General features: G+C 32.9%; 1 protein-coding gene across 1 annotated transcript in view; it reads right to left on the bottom strand.

Annotated features, from left to right (window-relative positions):
* The window catches only part of hgfac (HGF activator), a 25017-nt gene extending 12839 nt beyond the window's left edge, over positions 1-12178 (bottom strand). Inside the window, exons 1-7 of the mRNA XM_087262412.1 lie at positions 11664-12178; positions 9890-9953; positions 9646-9739; positions 5518-5591; positions 2595-2735; positions 390-521; positions 131-241 (exon numbers count right to left, since the gene is read on the bottom strand). Of these exons, the coding sequence (XP_087118538.1) occupies positions 131-241; positions 390-521; positions 2595-2735; positions 5518-5591; positions 9646-9739; positions 9890-9953; positions 11664-11975 (928 nt within the window). The 5' untranslated portion in view covers positions 11976-12178. The remainder of the gene's footprint in view (positions 1-130; positions 242-389; positions 522-2594; positions 2736-5517; positions 5592-9645; positions 9740-9889; positions 9954-11663) is intronic.
* Positions 12179-12394: the final 216 nt, after the last annotated feature.

Below are 12394 nucleotides of genomic sequence, written 5' to 3'. Positions count from 1 at the left end.
TTTGTTTATGTGTGTGTGTGTGTGTGTGTGTGTGTGTGTGTGTGTGTGTGTGTGTGTGTGTGTGTATGTGTGTGTGTGTGTGTGTGTGTGTGTGTGTGTGTGTGTGTGTGTGTGTGTGTGTTATACTCACTGATATTACAGTATTGTCCAGTATATCCAGATATGCATCCACACACCTCTTCCCCAGTGGCTTCAATCATCCTACACACTCCGTCATTTTCACAGGGATTCCTGGAACACACTAAACATGCAGGGCAAAATAGTCGGAAACACTTTAGTTTAAAAGTGTCACCCAATCATCTAGTTTTCTCTTTGAAACAGCATTATTATCACGGCAGTGCTGTATTGTGCAGCCCTATTCAGTGTGTAGTGTGTAATATGATCCGTACCGGTGTATCGTGTGCGTTCACAGACGGCCCCGGCACTCACACACGTGCACATCTCCACGCTCCGCAGGTAAATCCGGCTCCACGACTCTCCGATATCATAATGCTTCAGATGCAGCAGCTCGTAGCATTTCCCTACAAAACACACAAACACAAAACCCTGAAGGAACACACACTCTCAGATGACAAAAGAGGAGACGGACACATGATAGCACTAAACATCAGAGAGATTCAGAACATAAAGGAGAGAAACGCATGACGGAGACACTGAGAAAACAAACCTCTAACACACACACAGATATACAAACACACGTTAACAAACATACTATAGTAATATATAGCATGCTATAGTAATAATAATATACTACAGTAGTGTATTATAGTGTAATTTCAGCACACACATGACATTGTCAGACTAATTGGTTTTATAATTCTCCTTTTGTTTATATAAAGTGGACAGTTATCAGTATTTCTACACGTTAAAATACTATAGTAATTTATAGTAAAGGGTGTTTTTGAACGATATCATAGTAGAGTATTATAATGTAAATATAAACTCTTTATTAACTTTGTTAATGAATGCTCCAGTAGTGTTAGGCTGAAATAAATACTTTACTATGGTAAACTGTGGTGTAACGTAGCATAATATACCCTATAGTTTTAGAAAACTACAGTATTGGGTTATTTTGTTTATATTAGAATACTTGTTGGGTTACCATAGCAACTGTAGAATCACCACAGCAGATCAATTACTGTAGTGCATGTTGCCATAGCAACCGTAAAATTACCACTACAGATCAATTACTATAGTTGTTTTGTTACCATAGCAACTGTAGAATCACAATAACAGATTAATTACTGATGTGCCTCCGTTACCATAGCAACTGTAGAATCAACACAACAGACCAATTCCTATAGTTGTTGTGTTAGCATAGCAACTGTAGAATCAACACAACAGACCAATTCCTATAGTTGTTGTGTTAGCATAGCAACTGTAGAATCAACACAACAGACCAATTCCTATAGTTGTTGTGTTACCATAGCAACTGTAGAATCAACACAACAGATTCATTACTGCAGTTCTTGTGTTACCATAGCGACTGCAGAATCACTACAACAGTTTTGTACAATACTCACCTTTTTCTCTGCGTACAAGCGAGAGCAGCTATTTAAATCATCTTGGCTCGAGTGCTGCTTGGTGTTGCAAGCTGATATTTTCTTATTATATCATTCTGCTTTGTCTATTTAGTCTTGCAAACACTTGTTTGTAAGTCAAGTAGTTTGACTATATTCTGCCGTTTATCATTGCTAGTCATTTCGGAAGTTCTAAAACGTAAATAGCATGGCTCAACAGTATTTACTATATGTTACTGTAGTATTTTTAATGGGTAAACTATTAAGCTAATTAACAATACTGCAGACTATAGTGTAAATAGTAATTATAATATACAATTTTACTTCTCATTTAAATAAAAAGGGCACTTATTGGCAAAAAAAAGTAGTATAAAACTAGGCTTTTAATAAGTTTTCTACAAAAAGTTTGAATGTATGATTGCTGGAAGTCTGAAAAAAGTGAACAATTAGGCTATATGTTTTAGGGTAAGATTTTAAGGTTTTCCAGGGATGATTTAGCACATGTTTACCATGGTGCTACCATGTTTTATGATATCGATTCGTTAGTCACACTTGTTTTGTTCCTTATCATGTTTTTGCTGTAATGTAAGCTTAATATTTAACGGTGTTTGAAATTAATCAGTAGCTATTAAACCGTTGATTATAGACATAAAGAAAGATTTAGGTGTGAACTTCTTAAAGAGCACCTATTATGATTTTATTTCACTTTTCCCACACAGATAACGCTAGTCCTGTTTTGAATCTGTCACTATGCTGACACATAGGTCTTTTTAGCTCCGCCCTTTTCTGGAAATAGCACAATCTCATTAGAATTTAAAGCGACAGTCACCAAAACACCATGATCAAAGCCTGAAAGGGTCAGTTTCAGAGAGCTAGAGGACATTATCTGTGTGCCACCTTGAGCTCAAACTTCACACATGTCTAGAGACAGCCGACACACATTTTACATCTTGTAGAAATAAGCATAATAGGTCTCCTTTAAACTCTATTGATATATATATATATATATATATATATATATATATATATATATATATATATATATATATATATATATTAGTGTTTTCCACTGACTCTTCTCACACAGCGCTCCAGTGAATCCGTCAGCACAGATGCAGTGGAAAGAGTTTCTGTGAGTGTCCGTGGCACAAACGCCAGCATTCAGACACGGGTTCGACTGACAGACGCTCAGATCTCCACGCCGAGGAAGAAAACCTGAGGGAAAACAGATGTAATGTGCTCAGTCACTTACACTTGAACTCTTTCCCACAACATAAACACACATCTGACAAGCACCGGCGCTCCACTGCCACATTTCTCACACTCTAACACACACACAGCTGAAGCATGGCATGATCAGGCTGGTTTGCTGTGCTTTGGAGAAGTCATGGTGCTAAACTGCTAAAATCTTTGGTTACAGCATTGTTTGTTTGTTTTTTACATGCTGTCAAAGACTATTTTATTCATTTTTAGGGCGAGATTCAATTAAAACAATCACAAAAGTAAAGATATCGCTAGTGCAAATCCCTCTCTCTCTTCCTCATTGAGGGATCTGCTGTCAATAGCTGGATGAGCAATATATTGCACTGGTCCTTCATGTATTTAGACCTTTTTTTTTTACATATAACAACTAAAAGTTCTGTGTTTTTGACAATATTGCACTAAAAGCTGGCTGGAATTATTATAGATAACATTTTTAACATAAATATTTAATTCTACAACTTCTTGTAATACACTCATTGCTATAAGAAGTAGTTTATAGGCCTATTTGGTTTTAGTAAACGAGTATTAGATTTAAAGGTGTGCATTTTAACTCATCTTCATCTTTCATCATTTTCATGCATTGTTTGTAATCTTTCTGTGGTGGTTCATTCTGCTTTATAATAAGGCACTAAGTAAAATTAAATTAATACATGAATTATTTTCAGTAAAGCTGCTTTTTATAAGAGACATGTTTAATAAATGTCTCAATAGATGGGCCAGACATCCCACCCCCAAAAAACAACTGTAAACCAAGGGAAGACACTGCATGATATCCAGAAAATCCATGATGTGGGAACTGATTTGATAATTAAACCTTTGATGAATATATTAAAGAGATGTTCAGAGTCTCCGTGTTTTGTCCTCTAGAAAGCGGTGCGTGCGGCTGACGGTGTGTTTGAACAAACTCTGTGCATCTGCTGTTATAAACACGTCTGCGTTCTACAAACAAAGCGTGTCATTTATGCATTGACATAAACACCGCACTCCCAAAGTAAAACATCCGGCTAAACCCACACTTTCTGCCATAAATCCATCCTGGACAGAGAAACCTACGCTGCGGCTGGGTGACTGTGCATTATATTTCTTATTACATAAGATAAAATATAGCACTGTAAATATTCAAATGATGATTTATTTTTTTTTTGTTGTTGTTGTTGTTAATTAAGCCACTAAGTTAAAGTTTGTAGCACTTGTTGTTTTTTATATAAATTAAGAATAATTTTGTAATATTTCTAAAATGAAAATAATAATTATTAAATAAATTTAATGTTTAATTAAATTAAATTATAAAAGAAAAAGAAAAAATGTAAATAAAATAAAAGATAATAAAATAAAAGGAAAAAACAGAAAGAAAAGAAAAAAGGAAAGAAAATGAAATGAAATAAAATAAATAAAATAAATTTAAATAAAATAACACAAAATGTAAATAAAATAAAATAGAATAAAATAAAATAAAATAAAAGGAAAGAAATAGAAAGAAAATAAAATAGGAAATAAAATAAAATTTAATTAATATAATAAATTTTAATAAAATAAAATGTAAATAAAATAAAATACAATAAAATAAAAAATAAATAAATAAAAGGAAAGAAATAGAAAGAAAAGAAAATAGGAAATAAAATAAAATAAAATAAATTAAAATAAAATAAAATGTAAATAAAATAAAATAGAATAAAATAAAAGGGAAGAAATAGAAAGGAAAACAGAAAAGAAAATGAAAAAAAAATTTTTAATAAAATAAAATAGAATAAAATAAAATAAAAGGAAAAAAAGAAAAAAGAAAAGAAAAGATCAAAGAAAATGAAACAAAATAAATGTAAATAAAATGTTAATAAAAAGAATAAAATAAAAGGAAAGGAAAGAAAAGAAAAGAAAATAGGAAAGAAAATGAAAGAAAATAAATAAAATAAAATAAAATAAATGTAAATAAAATAAAATGTAAATAAAAATTATAAAATAAAATAAAATGAAAGAAAAGAAAATAGGAAAAAATGATATAAAATAAATAAAATAAAATACATTTAAATAAAATAAAATGTAAATAAATAAAATAAAATAAAAGGAAAGGAATGAAAGGAAAATAGGAAAGAAAATGAAATAAAATTAATAAAATAAAATATGTTTTAATAATATAAAATAAAAGGAAAAGAATGGAAGGAAAATAGGAAAGAAAATGAAATAAAATGAATAAAATAAAATAATTTTTAATAATATAAAATAAAATAAAAGGAAAAGAATGGAAGGAAAATAGGAAAGAAAATGGAATAAAATGATTAAAATAAAATATTTTTTATAATATAAAAATAAAATAAAATAAAATAAAATAGAAAAGGAAATAAAAGGATATAAAATCAAATAAATTTAAATAAAATAATTATAATATTTAATTAAATAATTTGCTTGATGCTATTAGCAGGTTTGGCATGCTATTCCGGGAGGGAGCCCTGAGCTCGGAGATAATTGATCCCAGGGCTCCTGGCTAGTTAATTAGCATGTAAGGGGGTCTGAGATCAGGTAGGTCTTGAGAGCTCCCCCTAGTAAAGGAGGAAAGGGGGAGATGGGGTGGATGGGGGGATTCTTAAAGCAAAGATAAGGCAGTAGGGTGAAACCGGTCTATTTATTGTAGGCTTGGATCACTCTGAATGGATTATTGCTGATTACTGAAGGTAGACCAGCCATGATAATACATATCACATGCTCCTCTCCAGATAAATGTATGAGTTTAATGTCTTACCGTTGTACAGTCGTGTGTGTGAACTGCAAAATCCCCACTTCTGATCACGGTCAAAGTTGTGTGTGAGCGAACACCTACACAAATCATACAAACACACACAAAAACATTCATCAAATCAATGATCAAATGAATATGTATTGGTTATATTAACTTAAAAGGGACAGTTCCCCCCAAAAAATCAAACGATTTGTTCAAAAATGCTGATTCATTTATGAATGGTTAATAAGGGGTAATTGTCGAGGGATTCAATGAATCATTATCAGTCGTTTAAATGTCAGTGTTAGATGTAAATTTGATGTCGTTTCAACATCAAGGTCATCATTTCACAGTTTAGATTTTTTTTTTTTTTTTTGACGTCAATGTTAGATGTAAACTTGGTGTTGGTTTACATCAAGGTAGTCAATTGACAAAATCAGTTGGTATTGTTGACGTATTTTTAACATTTTTGACATATTTTTGGTGTGTTTTTGACGTGTTTTTGACATATTTTTGGTGTTTTTTTACATATTTGTGACGTCAGTGTTAGATGTAAATTTCATGTAAAATCATTTCATATTTTTGACATATTTTTAACATGTTTTTGACATATTTTTGACATATTTTAGACATGTTTTTGACGTGTTTTTGACATATTTTTGTTGTGTTTTTGACATGTTTGTGACGTCAGTGTTAGATGTAAATTTCATGTAAAATCAATTCATATTTTTGACATTTTAACATTTTTGACGTATTTTAGACGTATTTTAGACATGTTTTTGACGTGTTTTGACATTTTTGACATTTTCAACGTATTTTTGATGTATTTTAGACATATTTTTAACGTGTTTTTTACATATGTTTGACATATTTTTGACATGTTTGTGACGTCAGTGTTAGATGTAAATTTGATGTAAAATCAATTAATATTTTTGACGTATTTTTAACATATTTTTGACGTATTTTTGATGTATTTTAGACACATTTTTGACGTGTTTTTGACACATTTTTAACATATTTTTGACATATTTTTTCATATTTTTGACATTTTAGACATATTTTTTTACGTGTTTTTGACATATTTTACACATATTTTTGACGCATTTTTTTTACATATTTTAGACATATTTTTAACGTGTTTTTGACATATTTTTGACATTTTTGACACATTTTTAAACACATTTTAGACATATTTTTAACGAGTTTTTGACATATTTTTGACATTTTTTAACGTATTTTTGATGCATTTTAGACATACTTTTGACGTGTTTTTGACATATTTTTGGTGTGTTTTTTGACATGTTTGTGACGTCAGTGTTAGATGTCAATTTGATGCAAAATCAATTAATATTTTTAACATATTTTTGACATATTTTTTTCGTATTTCAGACACATTTTTGACATGTTTGTGACGTCAGTGTTAGATGTAAATTTGATGTTTTGATATCAAGGTAATCAATAGACAACAAATCTATTAGCATTTTTATGTGTTTTTAACATCAATTTTGGATGTTAATTTGATGTAGATTCAACATCAACGTTGTCATTTCCCATTTTTGATCTTTTTAAGTCAATTTTAGATGTCAGTTTGATGTCATTTGGATATAAAATCCATTTTTGACGTCAATGTTAGATGTCAATTTGATGTCGTTTTCACTGGGTAGCTAAAATAAGAATTAAATTAGTCCTTAAACTAAAGTGTTATCTTTTTGCCACAATCAAAAATTCCTAAATGTCAGTAAGTAAATAACAAATTCCTATATGCCAATAAGTAAGTTATGAAAGATTCTCAATTTTTGGTAGCGGATCCAGTTGAAACCAGAGTCTCTCAGCAGTGGTCATAAGCAAACCCTCAGGTGTGTTTTTACAGTGAGAGTTGCTCCATATGGAGATCTGCACACACTTGTTCACATTAAAAACCGCACCGCCGCTTGATCTCTCATCGCTGCCCTGATAAAAGTCACTCATGCTCACTGTTTATAAGTGTTTATGAAATCGGAGTGCAGAGTCAGTCGTCCACACACACACACACACACACACACACACACACACACTGGGTTAAATCTGCAGGTCAATGGGTTTGGTGGAAGTTACTCAAGGAACATAAGTTACATCAGAATTAATGGCTGTGTGGTAAGATGTGTTGCAGTGAGGTTTAACTCATTAAGGATGTGGTTTGGATTCTTTTATGCGGTTTTAAAGGGATAGTTCACACAAAAATGAAAATCTCCTGTACTTTACACACCCACAGGTCATCCAATGTGTAGGTGACTTTCTTTCTCCAGTAGAAGATTTTAAACTGAATCCGTGGCGCTTGATGATTCATACAATGGCAGTAAATGGTGACAGGTTTATAGATTTAAAATATTACATATACACATGTGGATAACTCATCATAAATTGTTCAATTTGAATCTCTTCACATCTCAAATTTGTGTATGTATGTCTCGACACTGTCAATGTTAATCTCAGGTGAAAGAATCTGTGGTTCTCAAATGAAGGAAAAAAGTTCCCCGTTTACAGGTTGTAATTACGAGGACGTGAACTCTATTTACACGTTGGAATCTCGTAATTACTGACATTATGAGCTGCTGTGAATGCAGCTCTCAGCTTAAAGAAGTAAACCAGCCTAAACCAAATATTTATGCCAAACCTAGACTCATATTCAGCCCCAATCCACCTGACTTCGGCTCTGTACTTCTGACTACTATAGTCAGGGTTCCTATACCTTTCCTAAGTCACATCTAAGTATTTTTAAGCACTTTCCAGGTGCATCTTCAAACTATTCCAGCACTTTTCTAGTAATTATGGAAAGGTACATATTTATATATGACATCACATTATATCCAATGGTATTTGTTACAGTATTCTGTACGACCGTTTAATATTCTAGATAAATTTCAGATAAAATATTTACCACAAGCACAACATTGAAAAACTCACTCATTTAATCTCCTAATTGCAACTGTAGAATCACCACAACAGATCAATTACTACAGTTGTTGTGTTACCATAGCAACTATAGAATCACCACAACAGATCAATTACTACAGTTGTTGTGTTCCCATAGCGACTGTAGAATCAACTCAAAAGATCAATTACTATAGTTGTTGTGTTACCATAGCAACTGTAGAATCAGCACAACAAATCAATTACTATAGTTGCTGTTTTACCATAGCGACTGTAGAATCACCACAACAGATCAGTTACTATAGTTGTTTTGTTACCATAGCGACTTTATAATCACCTCAACAGATCAATAACTGCAGTCGTTTTGTTACTATAGTGAGTTTAGAATCACCACAACAGAACATTTACTATAGTTGAGTTACCATAGCGACTGTAGAATCACCACAACAAATCAGTTACTATAGTTGTTTTGTTACCATAGCGATTGTATAATCACCTCAACAGATCAATTACTGCAGTCGTTTTGTTACCATAGAGACTGTAGAATCACCACAACAGATCAATACTATTGTTGTGTTACAATAGCAACTGTAGAATCACCTCAACAGATCAGTTACTATAGTTGTTTTGTTACCATAGCGACTTTATAATCACCTCAACAGATCAATTACTGCAGTAGTTTTGTTACCATAGAGACTGTAGAATCACCTCAACAGATCAATTACTATAGTTGTTTTGTTACCCTAGCAACTATAGAATCACCCCAACAGATTAATTATTACAGTTGTTTTGTTACCATAGCAACTGTAGAATCACCACAATGGATTAATTAATTAAAGTACTTGACTACAATATGGATCAAACACACTGCAGTATTTTACTATGAATTGCTATAGTATTTTTCATGTAAGTGGTTAAGATCTGATTGTATTTCCTTTTGTGGTTTGTTGAGTCACACAAAGAGACGATGATGACAGGTGAACACTATTATTAGTAGTAACCGAAAACATCAAATTAGCCAAACTATTTACTAAACAAATACATTCTCCGCATGCAGATTCCTGCATCTGGATACAGTTTAGAGACCGAGAGCGAGCTTCTGAACTTCAGCATAACATTGTTGACTAGACTAAGGTAAAAATACAGGGTTTAATGTTTATTTCTCTGTGATTAAAATAAAAAGTCTCATCGAATGTGTGCAAACAGTGCACATGTGTGTGTTTTTGTGCATGTGTTTCATACCAGGCCTTGTTGGAGTTCACAGAGATGCACTGGTTATAAATCTTCCCTCCAGAGCGAAAAGGAAACTTGCATTCTTTGCCATCTGTTGTGAAAACTAAACACACACACACACACACACACACACGCACGCACGCACACACACACACACACACACACACACACACACACACACACACACACGTTTGTTATCTACAAATTGCAAACAGAAACTGTGAGCTGAAAGCAATTGAAGAAGAGTTCATACCTTTCTGAGTAACAGCCTTGGACTGTCCGGAAAGTAATATTTTAATACCAGGAGGCTGCTTGCGCTTTAAAGAGAGAGAGAGAAAGAGAGAGAGAGTATATATATTAATTATATGATATATTAAATAATATGATATTATCACGATCACCAGCGATCTTCCCACTATAGATCGCTGGAAACATTCACATTCACACAAACTACAATCCTGCCTCATAATAAACTACAAATCCCGTCATGCAACACACACACACACCTGCTCAGAGTCTCTACTGATAAGACACTCAAAGCTAAATCTACTCACGGACTGATTCATGGACTATACATTATGCACAGTAACACACAGTTTTGTGTCCTGTATGTGAACATTACAATGGGTTTTCCCTTGCCTTGATTTCTGTGATAAACCTTGCTTTGTTTTGTTTGTTTATTCCTGTATGCGGCATGCCTTCTGACCACTTGCCTGCTATTTCGACTACGACTCTGAATTTCCATTTAGATCTGTTTTGATCTGTGTATTGACCACTGCTTGCCTGACCATCCTGCTTAATAAAGACCTGCATAAGGATGCTCAAGCATCACCATCACATTACAGATATATTATTAATATTTTTATTTATTTATTTATTTGTTTATATTTATTTATTTATATTTTATTTATTTTTTTTTTATTTTTGTTTCACTACTACTACTATTTAATGAGTTTTCCAAACAGACCATGACCCTAAGCACACTGCCAAATTAGGCAAAATGTGCTTTAAGGACAACAGAGTGAATGTTTTGGAGTGGCCATCACAAAGCCCTGACCTCAATCCTGTAGAGAATGTGTGGCCAGAGTTGAAAAAGCTTGTGCAGCAATTTTGTCAGGAGGAATGGGCCAAAATTCCTGCAAACTATTGTGAGAAGCTTGTGGAAGGAGACCCAAAAAAACATTTGACCAAATAATTCCTTAAAATACCAAGGAAATGTGTGTAAACTATTGACTTTTTCTGTCTAGAAATCAATAAAAAAAATCTCAAAAAAAATTCTCAGATTATTCCGGAATTTAGCAAATGTAAATCATTGAGGTAATCCTAACAGACCTGAAATATTAAACCTTTAGTATGATTTACCATCAGACATAAAAATAAATAAAAATAATTGGTTATGTTCCTCTTTTTAGAGTGCATGTAAACTTCTGGTTTCAATTGTGTGTATATATATATATATATACTAAAAATATTTTTTTTTTCAAAATACAGCACATTCAAACAACTAAAATGAGCTGAAACAACACAACACTTGAGATTTCATTGGGACAACTTAATTGTTTTATGTTTAATCCACATAAATTTGTCTAAAGTGTTGAGCTAACTTAATCAATTTGTGCTGGGACAACGTGAATGAATTGTGTGGAACCCTGCATTCTTTGTATGCACGTTTCTCCAATATTTCGCAAATGATGTTCAGGAATGTTTCACAGTAATATTTGTTCTTCTGGAGAAAGTCTTACATGCTTTATTTCAGCTAGAATAAAATCAGTTCTTAATATTTTAAACCCATTGTATGGTTAATATTATTGGCCCCTTCAGCAATATTTGTCTGTTATACAATGACTTGCCTAATTAAGGTAGTTAAGCCTTTTAATGTGACTTCAAACTCAGTACTAACATCATAAACATAATCTAGTAAAATATTATGTGCTGTCATCATGGCAAAGACAAAAAAAAAGTTATTAATTAGTTAATAAAACTATTATGTTTATGAAATTAAAGCTGAGCTCTTATGGGACACTCACCGCTCCAGCACACTGCAAACGGGGCAATAAAATCCAAAGCACCAGCAGAAGCAGAAACTCTCGACGAGTCACAACTGGAGGAAACACATAAAAATCCAAGCAGGACATTTCTGTACGAGTCGTTCTGTGGCAGCTTTCACCGGGAATTAAATCTCCTGATGATCCGACACAGTGTTTGTCCTCGCGGGAATCCCCCATTATCTCGCCGAAGATGACGCCTCTTGAGCGGCAGAACCCAGGAGAAAGTGCCGCGGTCACACCTGGAGGACCAAACCCAGCGCGAGCCCATGATGATGTAATGCCGATCCGCATGCTTTGATGTCGGAGTGTCGTCAATGGCAACCGGATCAATCAGTCCACCCACCCGTGATGAGAGAGGCGCGTGTGTGTGTGCGTTAGTCCTATACAGACCGAAACTATGGGCATTCCTCATATTATGAGCAGAGACTGAGCGGAAAATATGAACAGCCAGCTGGTGTGTGTGTGTGTGTGTGTGTGTGTGTGTGTGTGTGTGTGTGTGTGTGTGTGTGTGTGTGTGTGTGTGTGGTTAATGAAAAACAGAGCTTATGATAACATTACATATTAAAATACCAATGTTGGATTTTAAAGGGATAGTTCACTCAAAAATGATTAATAACATAAAATAAGTTGTTATTACCCTATATATGTATATATAAAGTAATATAATTATAATATATAATGTAATCTGTATTTATTAGTGCAAATAATAC

Source organism: Danio rerio, chromosome 7 (assembly GCF_052040795.2).
Source record: "Danio rerio strain M-AB ecotype USA chromosome 7, GRCz13ab, whole genome shotgun sequence".
Lineage (NCBI taxonomy): Eukaryota > Metazoa > Chordata > Actinopteri > Cypriniformes > Danionidae > Danio > Danio rerio.
Note: the sequence above shows the minus strand (reverse complement) of the source record. Positions and strands in the feature narration are given on the sequence as shown.